At 39.5% G+C, this 16,309-nt stretch overlaps 1 protein-coding gene across 2 annotated transcripts in view; it reads right to left on the minus strand.

Moving 5' to 3' along the window:
• Nucleotides 1-16,309, minus strand: part of GRM7 (glutamate metabotropic receptor 7) — a 906,501-nt gene that overhangs the window by 306,912 nt on the left and 583,280 nt on the right. For both annotated transcript variants that reach the window (XM_036878258.2, XM_036878256.2), the window contains exon 5: nt 15,961-16,101. In XM_036878258.2, coding sequence (XP_036734153.2) covers nt 15,961-16,101 — 141 coding nt within the window. The remainder of the gene's footprint in view (nt 1-15,960; nt 16,102-16,309) is intronic.

The following is a 16,309-nucleotide window of genomic DNA, read 5'->3' on the forward strand; positions in this document are numbered from 1 at the left end:
GCAAAACAGAAGGAACAAAAATAGCAGTAGACTCACAGACACCAAGACGGGTCTAGTGGTTACCAAAGGTGAGGGGTGTGGAAGGTTGGGTGGGGAGGGAGTAGGGGAATTAAGGGGCCTTGTAATTTGCAATCACGGCATTGGAAGGTCACTGGGATGGTAGTAGAGCACGGAGAATACAAGTAATGATTCTATAACATCTTACTACACTGATAGACAGTGACTGCAATGGGGGAGGGGAGGTCTTGATAATATAGGTGAATATTGAACCATTATTTTGTGTAGGCAAAGCCATCAGCCATCATAAGATTGTATATCAATGATACTTAATTTAAAAAATCAATGTAATTTCTGATATTAACTAAAAATAAAAGTCATATGATCATCTCCATAGTTATAAAAAATAACATTTGATGGAATTTATCCATTCATGATAACAAAACTCTGAAACTAAGAATAGAAATAACTACTTCAACCTTGCAAAGAACATCTACATTTACAAAAGCTATGATCATATTCACTGGTACAAGACCACCCTACCCAAAGATTGGGAACAAGGTAAGGTGCTTTCATTAGTGTTTCTACTTGGTATTGTATTGGAGGTACTAATCAGTGCAATAAAGCAGGACAAACTGCAGTGAGATTAGAAAGTATGTCACAGATGACATGATCATTTATATAGGAAATTCTAGGAAATCTACAAGGAACTACTATATCTAACATGTGAGCAAGAAAATTTGTAGCATTCAAGGCATATATACAGAAGTCAATTTTATTTCATTTTGGTAACATTAAAAATTAAAAAAATATTTTAAAGATACTATTTCACAGGAGCATAAAAATACAAATACTTAGGATTAGATTGAACAAAAACATATACAAAATCTCTACAATGAAAATTGCTGACAGAAATGAAAGATTTAAATAGAGAAGCATATAGTGTTCATGGATTGAAAGACTCCTTATTAAAATGTCCATTTTATTCAAAATGATCTGTAAATGAAATGTATTTGCAACAAAAATTACTGCTTCTCTCATTTGAAGCTGCACTTAAAATGCCCAGATGTGATAGGATGAAAGCAACTTTCTCATGCTTCAGAAAACATTCTACTTGAATACTGTCTGTAAGGCTTAGGAAGATTCTCAACATCATTTAGGAAGTATCTTTCAGTTATTGCAATAAATTTGGCATGGGTATGTTTTATCTAGAATAATCCTGGAAGAAAACTGCTCATCAGAAAAGATTTGAAAACATACTTGGATCACTGCTCATGGACGTACTTACGTCTTATTCATTTTCATAGCATCACTCACATTATTTTTCCACCAAAAATCTCCTTTTACAGCAACATAGTAAGGCATTATGACAGGAGTCTCTAGTTGTAGTACATACCCTTCTACCTAGAAGCTGCGGTCTAATCAAATGACATAAAAGTTCATTAAAGACTCAGTTTCCATGTCCGCAAGTAGAAAGCACATTGTGGGGTAGGGATATTATCCAATAAGAGGATGTTTGGTCTCTCAAACAGGAACCAATATGTGGTGTTATTTCTCCATAACAATACTGATTATCTTGAAAAGATAAATCAATGCTTCTGTCTCTAAAGATAAGCAGGAACCCATATAGGATTGTCCCCCAACAGGGAAATTACGAATAAAGTTGTTATGAACACATCTGCACAAGGGTTTTGTGGACATGTGTTTTCATTTATCTTGGGGAACAATTCTTAGGAGTAAGAGCTGCTGTATCATAGGCTCATTCGTGTTTAACTTTGAAAGAAGTTGCTATGTTCGAAAGCACTTACACCACTTTGCATTCTAACAGCAATGTGTAAAAGTGCAGGTTTCTCCACATCATCTCCAGTTCTTGATGTACCAATCTTTTTCATGTTATCCATGTGTAGTAGAATTTCACTGTGGCTATAGTCTGCATTTTTCTGACGAATGATTATGAGGTGCCTTTTTTAACATTTATATTGGACATTTGTATCAGATATAATAGCCTCTCTTGCCAAACATCTTAGAAGCATCCCAGGCTAGGAAATTCTCTTCCAGAGTCACACAATAGTTCAAGAGACCCCATGGTCAATGCCTGAATGATGGTCAAATTATTTATTTTAAAATTATCATATTGGCTACAGCCATTAAAGCAGATTTTAAGAGACAACTACCTGCCAATTCTGAATTGTAGTTAATTCTTTGTCACTTAATACATCTTTCAAGAAGTCAAAACATAGGGTTTCTTTAGTGGTTTCCAAATGAGCTAAAGGAAGGGTTTAAGCTTTTATAGGAACATTTAGGCATTGTTTTTTTTTTTATTATTATTATTATTTTTCAAATATGGTGGTAACCCTTTTATGTCAGGAGAGTCTGTGAATCACTGTTTTGTTACAAGAGTGAGAAAAAAAAAACGTCCCGTTCAAAAAGTCCAGCTCCTCAAGACACTAACCAAGTGACTTCGGGTAACAAGTCACGACTTAACAAAACCTCTAGGAGCATTTATCTTTTTCTTCGGTAGACCATAATATTATCAGCTCTGCCAACTCTGCTGAGTGGTAAGGGGCAATCAAATGACACAAGGATATTAAAACAATTTAAAGACTCTAACACGCATCTCATAAAGAAGATAAATCAGTACCCAAACATAAAGAAAAAATATTCAATCTTGCAAGTTTTACAAGAAATGCAAATCAAAACACAGGTAACATTTTGGTAGTTTTGTCAGTGGCTGAATAAATTAGTACGAGTCCTTTCAGAAAACACTTTGGCAATACATTTCAATTTTCTGAAAATATTTATACTCTAAAACTGTAATGATAAAAATAGTAATACTTATTTTACTATTGTTTTTCAAATGCTTTGTCTGTACCAGGCATTGTACTTAGCACTTCACAAGCTTGCATGCATTAATTTATTCCATGCTTCTCCTTAAAACATAAAACTATCAGGTTTTAATATATACATTTTATGAATTAGGAAACCAGGCACAGAGATGCAATGTCATTTATGCTAGGCTTCATAGCTTGTATGGAATGGGGGCACAAATTGATTTAAGACAATTTGGCTTAAAAGTCCTTTTTCTTTACTACTCCATTTAATGACTTCTAGAAAGTCATATTAAGAAAGTAATCCAAAAGAAGGAAAAAGCAAGAGGTCTTAATGTATTTCCTAATTGAGAGCAATGTATTTAGCAAGTGATGACATATCGAATCACTGATTTTATAACAATCACAAAAAACTAATGACAGGTACAGTATTTATGATGTATAAAATCTCAAAAAATTTAAAATGATCTTAATTTCTTATTGTCACCATGTTAGAATTATAGCAATGCTGGATCTTTGTCTGCCTGTGCTAGCATTGTAAGTTTTCTCAAAGACTGTGAAGTAGTATGCAAAGGTCTCCTTCCTGTGAATGACAAGACCAGGGTCACAGATCCCAGCAACGTCATTAGGAATTGTTTCCCATGAATGACAGTGAATAAGACAAAGCCATTGGGATGTAATTCACTATTTTAATGAAAGAACACCCACTTTGGTTAGTGAGACACAAACAGGCTGTGCCAGGAGAAGGGAAGCAATCTCAGTGGAATATGTTTGGTCATGTCATTTCCCTCTTCCAGAGCAGAGGAACTCAGTCATTGAGAGGCAGATACACACTTCCTGGGTGGGCCAACTCAGGCGCAGAGAAGCCCATGGACAGAGCTCCTATCAGACACTGAGTTTAAGGCCCACGACTGGAAGCCTGCGGTCACACATGCGCTCCATTTCTTCGGTGCTACAGTAGCGGGTGGAGCTGGATTCTGAATATCCTGGCATCATACCATTTTCCCAACTCTACCAAGGGGGTCAGCTTGGAGTACAAGAAACCAATAGCGGCACAAGGCTCTGGGTTTGGCCAGACCCTGGGATTCTACCTCTGTCACTTTTTGAGAGACCATGGTGTAATTTGAATTCCCTACACCCTAGCTGTGTGCCACATGCACTTGGGCAAATTACCGGGCCTTCGTGTGCTTCCATCTCCTCATTTATAAAACAGTGAAAATAATCTCAGAGGGTTTGTTGTGAGGGTTAAAGTTAAAATGTGTTCCATTTGCCACATAAAAATTGAGGATAAAAATTTAATACCCATTTTGAGGATCATTGTCATCTCTGTGAAGTGCTTAAGCTAGTGGCTGGCACATGGCAGGCATGCCATAAATATTACTCAATGTAATTACTTCTTAAGAGAGCCTCAAAATTGAAGTCTGAAGTGTAAAACTTGCAGAAAGCTAATGTTTTTGTTCATTTAAATTTGTATTCACCTACAGGTGTGCAGGATAAAAGACCGTCATTTAAGTATCTAATAATCATTGGCTATTTTATTATTTTCATTACTATGGTTTTAGCCCTGGATCTAATCTCTTCCTCAGAGCATATAAAAAGCAGAAATCCTTCAGTTATGAGGAAGACAGTAATCAATACAGGGAAGGATATGGTCAAAGCTGGGAGGCTGATGCACCCATTAGTCCTTTGTTCCTGTGATTTTTTTTTCTTATCCTTTTTTCTTTTTTTTTTTATACTAAGGGAGGAATAGCTTCTATAGTACAGGTTATTGGATTTGGGGGTTTTCACTTTTTTACTTAAAATGGAGCCCTTGCCAACTCAAATAAATGAAGATCTTGCTATTTTCCTTTTGGGTCTTTTAAAAAAAACAACATAATGGGCTTATGAAACATTTAGCATGTACAGCCTGGGAAATCCTACAAAGCCTCTGATTCAAACCATTTGCCCAGGCTGACTCTCCCAGGGAGAGATCAGCTTCAGATCTTCCGAGTGCAGCAAGCTGGGCACCTTGAGGAAAACACAGGCGCACCCTACCTGCCCTGCCTCTCCCGTTTTGATCAAGTGCACTGAAATGTCTTATGCAAGGCAGATTTTTGTTTTAAGCATGCAAAGTAAAATTAATTCCTCAACCACTGCTTGTTAAGCTCCTACTCAAAGCCCAACTGAAGCTAGGCCTGGGGGTGTAGAGAAAGGCTTAAAAAGAGAAGTGAGGGCCTGGTTTCCTTGGGCTTGCAGCTGGGTACAGGAGAGAGTCACCACTTACACTAATGAGGGCATCGTCCCAAACAGGGGCAAGTGCAGTTCCATTGGAAAGAAGAGGGGAGAAGAGACAGCAAGAACCTGACCTAGACTGTGGTGGGAGCATCTGTGGAGGCTTTCGGAAAGAGATGACCCCCTGAGCTGGAGGTAGGAGTGAGGGTTAACTAGTGGAACATTGTATTGAAGAAAGGGAATTCCAGGCGGAGGGCACAGCAAGGCCCCCAGGTGCGTTTACAGAACTAGAGAAGGTCAGAGCTGCAGCCCTCTGAGAGGAGGCCCACCACAGGGGACCCCCGAGGCCCTGCTGAGAGTTCAGTCTGCTTCCTATGAACAATGCATGGATACTGTAATGTCTGGAAGATGAAGGGTAACAGGATCACTCCAGCATGCTAAAAACAGCTCCAGCATTGGTTTTGAATGCTCTTGAAATTCAATAGCACTCCTGCAATGGCAAAACTTGTCCAAGAGAGAATCTACTGAAATACAGTATGTGCCAGAGGCATGATTTCTGTAGTCACGTTAACAGCTGAGCTGTCAAACATTAGAAGTCCAATAACGGTTTGTCCTAATGATTTTTTCCACAGTTGTATCCAAAGAAGGAGAACCCCTTCAGCTTGAGTCTTGCAACAGTTTTTCCCTTTGTGTGTTTTTTAAAAATTTAATTCTACACTGTAGCCATTTGTACAGACTTCCCTGACACCTGCTCATATGAAAAGCATTTTTCTCTTATGAAAAGCAACAGCATATTGTAATTCAACATTTTCCTTCCATAGTAAATTGCCTACTTCTGCCAGAGCATCGGACCACTTTTCGTAGCTCATTTTATAACTGCTACTCCAGTACTGGTAAGCTTTTCCCTACAGGTATTATTTGGTACTTCTTCAGTTTCTCACTATTCCAGTCTCCACCATCTGCTTCAATAAGGCGTCAGGTCTGTTTGTCCTGTCCTGAAAGGACAGACAGTCCCCCAGGGAATGAGATACATTCAGAGAGAATTTTACAGCCCTGGCTGCAATTCCCTGTTGTATAATTACGTTGCCTATGATACAAGGAGTTTGAATCCTGTGTCTTTCCTCTTCGTACATGTTACTAGCTTTTCATCAATGTAACAAAGTTTGAGCATAAACTGGAAAATACTGCCCTATTTTGAGTTCAGGAGAAAAGAAATGAGGTCAACTCACTTCTCCACTGCACTGCACTGTTTTTAAGTGAGAACCAAAGGGATCAATCCAGGATCATTACCAAATTTGTTCTACTAAGAGCTCTTCTGTGGCTGGGTGTCATAAAGGGAGGATATTGCTATATAAACAAGACCATGACATTACCCAGGAATGAGAAAGTGCCTATTCATGTTCAGTTCTCTGATTGTTGGAAGGCAAGGACCGTGTCCTCATCTGTGTAATGGGAGTAATAACCCTTCTCAGACCGTCAGCGCTACCGTGATGATCGCTGCCGTTTATGTTTTCTTAGCACGATTCTTTACCTTGTTTTCTAGAGCAGCCTCTTTGTTTCTTTGACAGCACTAATCACTGTTTGTGATTATTTACCTACTTTTGGCTTTCTGTCTGCCTCCTGTACTAGAATATAAGCTCCTTGAAAATAAATCCTATATTCTCATCCCAGCACTGGCCCAGAGTAGCTGCTCAATGTACATTTGTTCAGTGAACAAATGAGTGACAGAATGCACGAGAAAATAAATGTATGCCATTAGTTGTAGGGGTTATTCTATTTTTTTAATCAGCAATCATGCCCTCAGATAAGTTATGGGATTTCTCCAAAGTTCGGCTGTGTTTTGTTTTAATCTGTAAAAGGGGGATGATACCGGCCTCGTCTGTTCCACAAGGCTGATATGCGAATCAAATTGGATGATACAAAAACATAGAACTGTGCGTGGATATGCGCACAGCGCTATATAAAACAATGGACATATGAGATTGAGGAAGAACAAGCCTGGATAGAATAATAAAGGAAGCACAGGCAATTTGAGTCATGGAGGAGCTTTTGTTTTGTTTTTTAAACAAAGGCCAAATGTAGCCTCTGCCACCACCCCAAACAATGACACCTAAGCCCACGGGCAACTCACTGTTTCCAGAGGGCACTGTTCAACCTAATCCTGGCAAACCCCGTGTAGGAGGTACTATGTTACCCAGTTTTACAGGGGAGAAAATAAAGGACTGAGAATGTTTAAGTCATCTGGCCACAGTAACATAGTAAGTGAAAAAGCTGGGGTTCAATGCAATTTGACCCAATTTCTTGGTCTTAATTTCTTTCATGAGTCAAGTAGCATGACTTCAAGCAGGCAGCCTGAAGAGCTGGTTTCTACATCACCAACACTCTGCTTAAAGCCAGCCCAGAGCCATCTGTGCCCAGGAAGGCACACAATACACACTGATGAGGGTGAGGAGCAGGACATGGGAAGCCTCCCCACGGGTTCACCCACATACCTGATCCGCCGTCACGGGAAACAGCCGAAGTCAGAAGTTGATCTAGAAAGTTTTTTATCTGTGTGTGGTAGATATTTACCTAGTGAGCACATTTTATTCTCTAGAAAAATGAATATGATGCTGCACACACTGTAAAAATGTAAATTTCTTTTAGTATACTACCACATTTCCCTTTGTGAGAGGGAAAAGGAAAAAAAGAAAAAAAAAAGAAAAAGCCTGTGTTATGAGAAACTCTTCCTAAGGAAAGCTATGTTCCATTCTAACTTGCTTGATGATACTTGATAAGTCATTCAGCAACCTTTCTTATACCTACTAAAATGACTCTAAGCATCCAGTTTATAATACTTATATTGCTTATAAGAGGCACTTTGTTTATAAGGACTGTTGCAGAGAAGATGCGTACGCATTAATCCCCCTGCTTCAGGAATTGCTTCTCGTTTACTGCCTAGCCTGACAGACTTTCTGAATATGGAAAGGCCCTAACTACCATTTTTACAGCCATTGCCTATTGGAGATAATGAGAAAGAAGCGACACACAGCTCAAATAATTCTGGCATCTAACATTTATGGAAGCAGTTTTGCCTGGACACCCTGGGGTTTTCACCTTGGCGTTCCACTGCCTGGCTTGATTCTGCACAGAGCTAAACACAGCCCCTACTGCGATGCCTTGCTGTGCTGAATGGCAGGAGGGACTTGAGGGAACATGGCCCGAAGTAAAATGGGGTGTGGTGAAGACCCCTTTTTACCCTTCACAGGGTTGGTGGCAGGAAGAAGAACTGCATCTATAAACATCCATTTCAGAAGGCCCCTGCCTCGGCAGCTGGCCAAGATCTGAGGAAATGAGCTTTATGAGGTTAGGGCCATGTCTGCACTCCTCAGCAAAGACAAGGACCTGGCCTGCCGTCCGCAGCTCTTCCACTTGGGTTGTGCTAATGTAGTGCTATGTGGTAACAGTCTTATATTAGCATTTTAGGAAGGTTATGACAGAACACAGGAGAACAGAAAAAAAAAAAAGACTTTGGAGTTTAAAAGCCAGTATCATGTGGTCAGTACTAGGTTCTCAGCGTCAGAAGTTGGGAGTCCTGAAGGATTTTAGAACACATAGTGTGTGTCCCAGACAGAGAACTGGAAGGATGTGGTTGGATCTAAGTTAGTCTCTTTCCCCAGCCTCAAGAAAGACATTCAGGAATGGAAGATGAAAACAGAGAGGCAGGAGAAGCATGGAAGTTAAATGCTGGCACATGGCCCTGGAAAGAGTCCTAGGCTCTACAGCTCCCCCCACCATGGTCACAGGAAGGCTGTGGAATATTAAAAATCAGAGCTGAATCTGAAGAAGCCCTGAGGCCAGGACCAAGAATCCACGTGGTGGCCACCTTCCCATCTCTACTACTAAGGGCTGGTGCAGACACGGCACCTCCTGGAGGCGGTTTGTAGGCAGTAAGAAGTCATGGATAGATGCCAAAGGCCCAGAGCAAAGGCACCTCACAAGAACTTCAAGTCCTGGCCTTGAAAAAGGTATCTGTAACTAAGGTTCTACCATATCAATCAGGTGGAATGAGGGACTCTAAAAAGACTGATTATATTTCTACCAACCAATGGAGTCTTGAAAAGGGAAGTTACAGAAATCAATCAAAAGTTATATTTTTTGCACTACCATTATGTGCCCCAAGAGTGGTACCTACTACAGTCGATAACCATAGGAAAGGCAACACAAATCATTGCCTTCAGAATCAAGCATTGTCGTCATCTTGCATATCTTATTTCGAATTTATCCAGCAAAATAACTGACGTAGCTGGTAATGTGCTGTTCATGGAAAAAGAGGCTACGTTCTTTTTCCTAAACTTATTTTAAAAAGTTTTAAATTTATTTAAAAATAATACAAGATCAATTTTCATATCTAAGTAAATTAAATGTGAAGCCATAGAGTTAGCATAGCACTTAATATGACTTACTGTTACACTCAAGCCTTTCTGTGACATTATTTATGAGAACCCAGTGTCTAGAAGCATAATCATCTTTATGGACAGGGGGTTTTATCTAACACTCCTGTTTCAAAAAGAATTTATAGAAATTTATAAGAACAATGAGGATGTCAGATGTGACACTCAGATGATTTTAATTGGGGAATACTATATTAATTAACATTCCATTTAGTTAATTCCACTAGTAAATTCATCCCTGTAGTTGCTATGAAATGCTCTACTAGCTCTGTAAGCTCTGACAGCTGTTTGTTTATTTATTTATTTGCTAATGCAGGTGCCTAACTTAAGCTTTGACTGCGGAGGCATGCACTTCAAAGAGCGTTATCTCAGATAAGCAGGAGCACCAGCCAGATGACTAGATGAAGAAACAGGTCCCCTATCCCCACGGAGGATCCTTTGTCTTACAGACCTTTGTTGATTTCAGTAACTGACCATTTGGGTCACTTGTCTTTTCTCCCACTTTAAACTCCCACTCTCTTGTTTTAAATTCACCAAAAGAGGGAGCCTGTGAAACCCTAGGTCCCCTACTCAACCCTCAAAAAAAGCAGAACCCTAGACCCTGTGATCTCTCTCTCTACCTGTGACCTTACTGTGTAGCGGCAGGTATGCCGTGTCATTATCAGGTCTTGAAAGTAATAAGCTTATATTTTTTCAAACTTGCCTGATGGTTGTTGCTGAAGAGTATCTTGCAGTTATAGTAAGAAACACAAGAGCTGCTCCAACATCAATATTGGTTATTGATAGGCTGAGACTGGTACAAAACAAAACCTTGGCCTTGCAGTGGTGATTCTGAGACATTTAATACTTATTTAACACTCATTTTTAAATGAACAGATGAATGAACAAATAAAAATTCTTCATACTTTGGGTCATATAGTCCATTTCCCATACAGATAGAAACCAGTAGGGAGGACGGAGGTAGGGGAAGATTTAAGGGGGGAGGAAGCAAGAGAACCAAGATTTTGATTTCTAGAGAGGAGTCAGAGAATCCAAAATTTAAACAGAGAGCCATTTTAACACACAATCCCATAATGGATGTACCATGCAGACTTAATCGTAATTAATATGTATCGAACCTGTTTAAGAAAGCACAAAGTGTCAAAATGCATTTTATATTGGTTCTCATTAAAATGAGTTCAAAATGCCTTAGAGCTCCAAAAAAGTTAGACATTACTTATAATATTTTGATGTGGGTTCCTCAATCATGTTCAATAAATTAGGTGCCACAATAACAATACAATGACAATGACTATATGGCAATTACAGGTCAATTCAGAATAGAATAAAATGACAGGGAAAACTTGTTACTGTAGTCACAAATTCTTTTTGCACATGCATTCTCAGGCACTTGACTTATTAACTGTAATCTGTTCGTCTCCATCGTCTTGATAAATTACATAGGCTCTGATGGGCCTGGGTCCCAGGTAAGAATAAAAGACTTGGGAAGTTCATGGTTTATTCACTAATGGCATTTCTTAAGTCTTCTTCGGCTCCACCAAAAAAGCAACCTTCACCTAAACTATTAGCTTTGATAAGTGAGATGTAAAGAAAAACACAGCTTAAGGATTCTCCCAAAATGAGGACATTCAGAGAGCATGCTCTTTAGCCCCTGATACATTTCTATAATAAACACTGGTTGATTAGGGAGTCAGATCAAAACTGAATTTGCTTACTGTGTGACGGAGAGCACTGCCAGTGAAATACAATGGCTTTTTAACAACAACAAAAATGTCATCAATTTATTCATCCTCTGTCATCTCAAAAGGAAAACAAATCTCTGAAAGCCAAATTGTCCCTTCATGGGATGATAGATCTCTAAATGTTGAGCTCCTTCTTTTCAACAAAGAGGTAACTGATAAATCAGTATTCACAAAGTAGTGTTTGGCAGAACAGTAATGATACTTAGATAAATGTTCTGTGTAAGCCATAAGATATGACAGAGTGATAATTTTTATGGGCTGCCATAGGCAAGCACATTCAGATTCTCAAAACCTGCTTCTGAGCTTAAAAAATGGGTTTGGCAGCAGAACCCTTTGGGATGCTACTAACCACATTAGAGATACAGCGCTTGAGGGATAAAATGGCACAAAATTTCCAACATGAGGTTTTCGGCAAGTTTGAGGGCCAAAGATGCTGAAACACATGCTCTACATTATGGCCCTGAAATTCCTAAGCCTTGAACTTCATAGCATAAAGTTGTATGCTGTTGGTCTGCACATTTCTGATACCTCAATACACTGCTATGCAATGGGCACCCCCAAAGAAAAACTCCTGCCTGCACATATGTGCTTATTCAATTCCCTGGTTTTACTTTCCTGTTAGAATATGCTGCACATCCTGATTTCCATAGGGGTAACATAAGATAATAGCATCTTCATGAAACTCTCACAGGCAATTGCATTCAGCAGGTAATTGTCACGTGACTGAGCTATTACTATGTGCCCGTATCATTTTAGATTGCCGACTTGACTTATCTAATTTAATCTCCACCACAACTTTGGATGTAATTAAAGTTTTATTATCCCCATTTCAAAGATGAGGGAAGGCTTTGAGGGATTAATAATGTTGTCCAGTCTCTCACAGGGATATTCAGACATAAACCCACACCCCCCTCATGTTCAAAACCCTGGTTTTTTCAACACTTCGGTGGAGGGATTTTCCTGACCCACAGCAGCCCCAATCTCCTCTCAGGAATATCGTTAGATCTGTACACTTTTCCTTCTTTCCTTAATCTTGGTATCTCCACAAACACCCATTATTCCCAAAACAGCCCATACTCAAAACTGGGTTTTGTGTCAGCTATCTCCTGGCAAGTGTTAAGGGTGGACACACCCTGCCAGTGGAGGGTGTTCATGTGTTCAGCATGAATACAAGCTAAAAAAAAAAGTCGCATCTGATCTTCTGCCCCTGAACAACAAGCAGTCTGTGGGAAGCCATCCAGAAGGGCTTACTCTCCCATGTGTGTGGCGGGCACTATCTCCTTGAGAAATATATACCTCTACGATGAAGCGGCACAAATGGCATTCGGACATGTCAGCTAGAGGTTGGTCTGCCGTGGAAGGTTAAACCACCAGCAAACTGCCTCAACTGCACGGCCCCTGGGGGGATGGCGGCCAAGGGGACCCACGGGCAGGACAGGATGGCTCACTGGCAAGTCTTAATCTACACCACTGAAAAATTAGGCAACTGCCAGGGGAGGTAAGATGAAAAATGTCTATTTCTCAGGGTTGAGAAACCTTGGAATTGGTATCAAGGAAGGTTGGGATGCTTTTAAAATACTGAAGAATGTGGTAGCTTTCCTTGTTTAAAGGACACTTTACATGCCTATCAATAATTTATAGGAATAAGGATTACATGGTTCTTCAGGTAAGTTTCTATCAGAATCCATGCACATCTGGCCCTATGTTAAATTAGGAAGTAAACACGGTTTATTTCATGTTTAATAATGAATCTTCTCCCTCCCAACCATTATTCTTTCTTTCATGACTTCTTAACATCCTGGCTTTTCAAACCTTACTGCTATCGTCTGTCCCTAGGAGTTTGCTCTCTCCAAACAGTGTGGGTCTGATACCTCAGCTTCAAAACTTATCTGGACAGTAACTGATTCAACAAGAGTGTACTTGGAGCTACAAAATATCTCAATATGGCTAAAGAGGCTATACAGCCCAGAAAAAATGTTTGTGTTTTTAATTGGTGCCCCAATCCTAGAAGTGAGTATTTCAAGACTTTCTTATTCTTTGGCAGTCCAGTCAGAGAGTGAGGTCTGTGCCCTGGGCTGCTTTCTGCAGTCCTCAGATCAAAACATCTACAATCTGCACTGCCTGCCTCCATATCTGGTTGTTTCTTCCCATTCTGCCCATGTTTTAATGCTTCAAAATCTGATTATCAAGGCAGCTTGCTTTTTTATCATCCACATCCATGAGCTCATCAACACTTCCGTCTCCCATTCATTCTTTCTCCTCATTAAAACTTATTTCTTACCAGTTTCAAGAACTCTCATTAATACAATTCAATCTCCGTCACTTCTTTCCTTTAATCTAGCAAACCTCAGCAGGCTTCTCCCAGTTCTCCACTACCAAGGTGAGGTGTACGTAAGTGGTAAGATTTTTTAAATGGCACTTTTGGAATACTTCCAAAACGAAATACAATTTTATTTGGATTTGGAAAAAGTACAACAAAGAAAAATAAGCATAGGACCCCTCATATACTCATGTCCAACCACAGGAAGAACAGAAAACACAGTGATGGTATAGGGTTTACCTCCATTCGTGTGGCCCATCGCACTGCAATGGAAGTGGTAAGGAAGGAAAGGGAGAGGAGAACATAAATAATTGAGGGCCACAGTAACTTAGCAAATGTGGTCATATATTTTTCACATGGAAGGAAGATGATGTGGAAACAAACACTTCTATTTCTATTTTTAAGAGGTGATGGTTTGGATAATGACCGTGCATGCTTTTATCAACTCAATTTCTTGATGATCAGCACTGATATCTGACTACAGATGGCATGGCCTGGGTTGGAGCTTGTCAAAAAAGTGTTGCTTGGCCTTAGTCCAAACAATCCTAATGGCCACCAGACAATCCAGACTTGGGACTGTCTGGAATCTGGGTAGATTTCCAGACTCCCAAACACAAACGTCAGAAAGAACTAAAAAACTCTCATCAATCATCTAGGTACTTCTGGGACACTTGCATGTTCCTTGTCATATAGATAAATTATCCAGATGTCAAACTAATTTTTTTCAGTTTCCACCTGAAGGCTTTGTCTCACCTAGGTCTAGTCAACATTTAATTAACTCCTTTTCTTTTGCCCTCAGCACTATTTAAGGATCATATTCTTGGAAATGCTGTCATACACCATGGCTAAGAGAATATGATTAAACTGGTATCCTAGCTAATTTATACATCCAACTAGGCATCATATTGATTTTTATCATTATTTTTTTGCAGATCTTCTCTTTCTTTGCAGAAGACTCCTTGAAGAAAAGGTCTAAACTTCAGCACCTTTGCACCATTTATGGTGTTTTTCAGAATCATGCATTATTCCTCATTAATAGATTGTGTTGAATAGGTGAATCTACAATATCTGGATGATCAATATTCTAAGACTAAATAAAAATAAAAACTTGAGTGTATCCATTGTTGAGTGTGCCTTTCTTCATCATGCAGAAGACATCTTAGGGTTTTGTGACACCTCAAGGTCATCATGACAACTGTTGAAAGCTACTGAAGTATAAAACTGAGGAAAGCTACTTAGCAGAGGGCTGGGTGATATCATGGAAGAGCATGTCACACCCTTGTGTCACACCTATCTACAATATCTAGTACTCTTAAGATAAAAACCAAATTCCACATACATCCTGACATGGCTTACCATATCTCTATATTTGCAGCCTCGACTCACACAGTCTTCCTATTCTCTGTACTTCAGTCATGTGTGTGTGTTTTCATATCCTCAGAGGCACCACAGTTCCTTCCACTACAAGCCCTCTGACTTGTTATCCCTCCATCAGAAATTCTTCAGTCTGTCCTTTCCCTTCCCTAATCACCCAATGCCTACTCATCCCTCAATGAGTTCTTTTGAGATAGCTTCTGCCTTCAAGATGAGTGAAATTTCTTGGTTACATGCCCTTAGAGCCCTCAGAGGACTTACTGCAGTTTATAATTATGCAGTTTATAATTCAGAGACATCACTAGAATAATGTCACTGTTGCCCGCTATACCATAAGTAGCATAAGAACAAGGTCTTTGAATGGTTCACTCACCGTGAGATTACCAGGGCCTAGCATGATGCTTAGCAAGGAGCTGCTCAATAAATACTTGTGAATGAATCAATGAATGTGTGATTTCACCTTCTGACCACTTTACACACACACACACACACAGCATGCACACACATGTGTTTTTCATTTGGAATAATTATGCCAAGTTATTTATGAGGTTCAGTGCATATTTTTAGGTATATTCTAAATAGCAGGTGACTCACTGATCTGGACTTTATGAAAATCCATTGGACTTCTCACTGTGCTAAACCCAAGTACTTTGTTTCCTTAAATCACATTGTCCATGGTGATGGTTAAATCCAGTACTGATAACAGGAGTTGTCAGAGATTTCTGTCCATCTGAAAATTACTTCATACGCTTGGCTACAACATAAACTAATATTTATCAGCAAGAGCATTCAAAGCAGCATGACCCCTTTTGAATTCAAAGAATGGATGAAAATGTCAATTACTGCTGGATGGACAGGCAGAAAAGAATACAATTTTGCCTGTATGTCTCTTGTCCTGCAAGACTTATGCTCCCGTTCCATTTTCTGAACAATCTAGTAAAATTCAATTTACTTTTTCAATTTGTCTCCAGCCAAGCTTCCTTCTGTCAGCTCTGCAGACATTTCAATGCTGGCCACGTAGAGTAACAGGAGAAGGACACCAAGAATGAAATTACCTGTGCATTTGCGATCTGTGTCTTCTTTCTTTGACCCACTAATCGTCAGCTTGCAATTGAAGTTTTCCTCCCAGTATTCGGCAAACCATACATTTCTTCTGTTGTTTTCAAGTGTGCGAGATGTAAAATAGGCATCAAACCCTAAACAGAGTTAAATGAAAAGGTCATTGCTTGAGGGCACTGCTGGAACATGTGGAAATAAAAATACCAGTGATGGTTTTCCTTTAAGTAGTAGACTGGATGTTCTTTTGTGTCAATCAAAAAAAAAAAAGGTAAGAAAAAAATATTCTAATGTTAACCTATAGCTAAGTCCCTAGTTCAGTCTGTCAGATGGACCTACGAATGACAC

Source organism: Manis pentadactyla, chromosome 1 (assembly GCF_030020395.1).
Source record: "Manis pentadactyla isolate mManPen7 chromosome 1, mManPen7.hap1, whole genome shotgun sequence".
In the NCBI taxonomy this organism is placed as follows: domain Eukaryota; kingdom Metazoa; phylum Chordata; class Mammalia; order Pholidota; family Manidae; genus Manis; species Manis pentadactyla.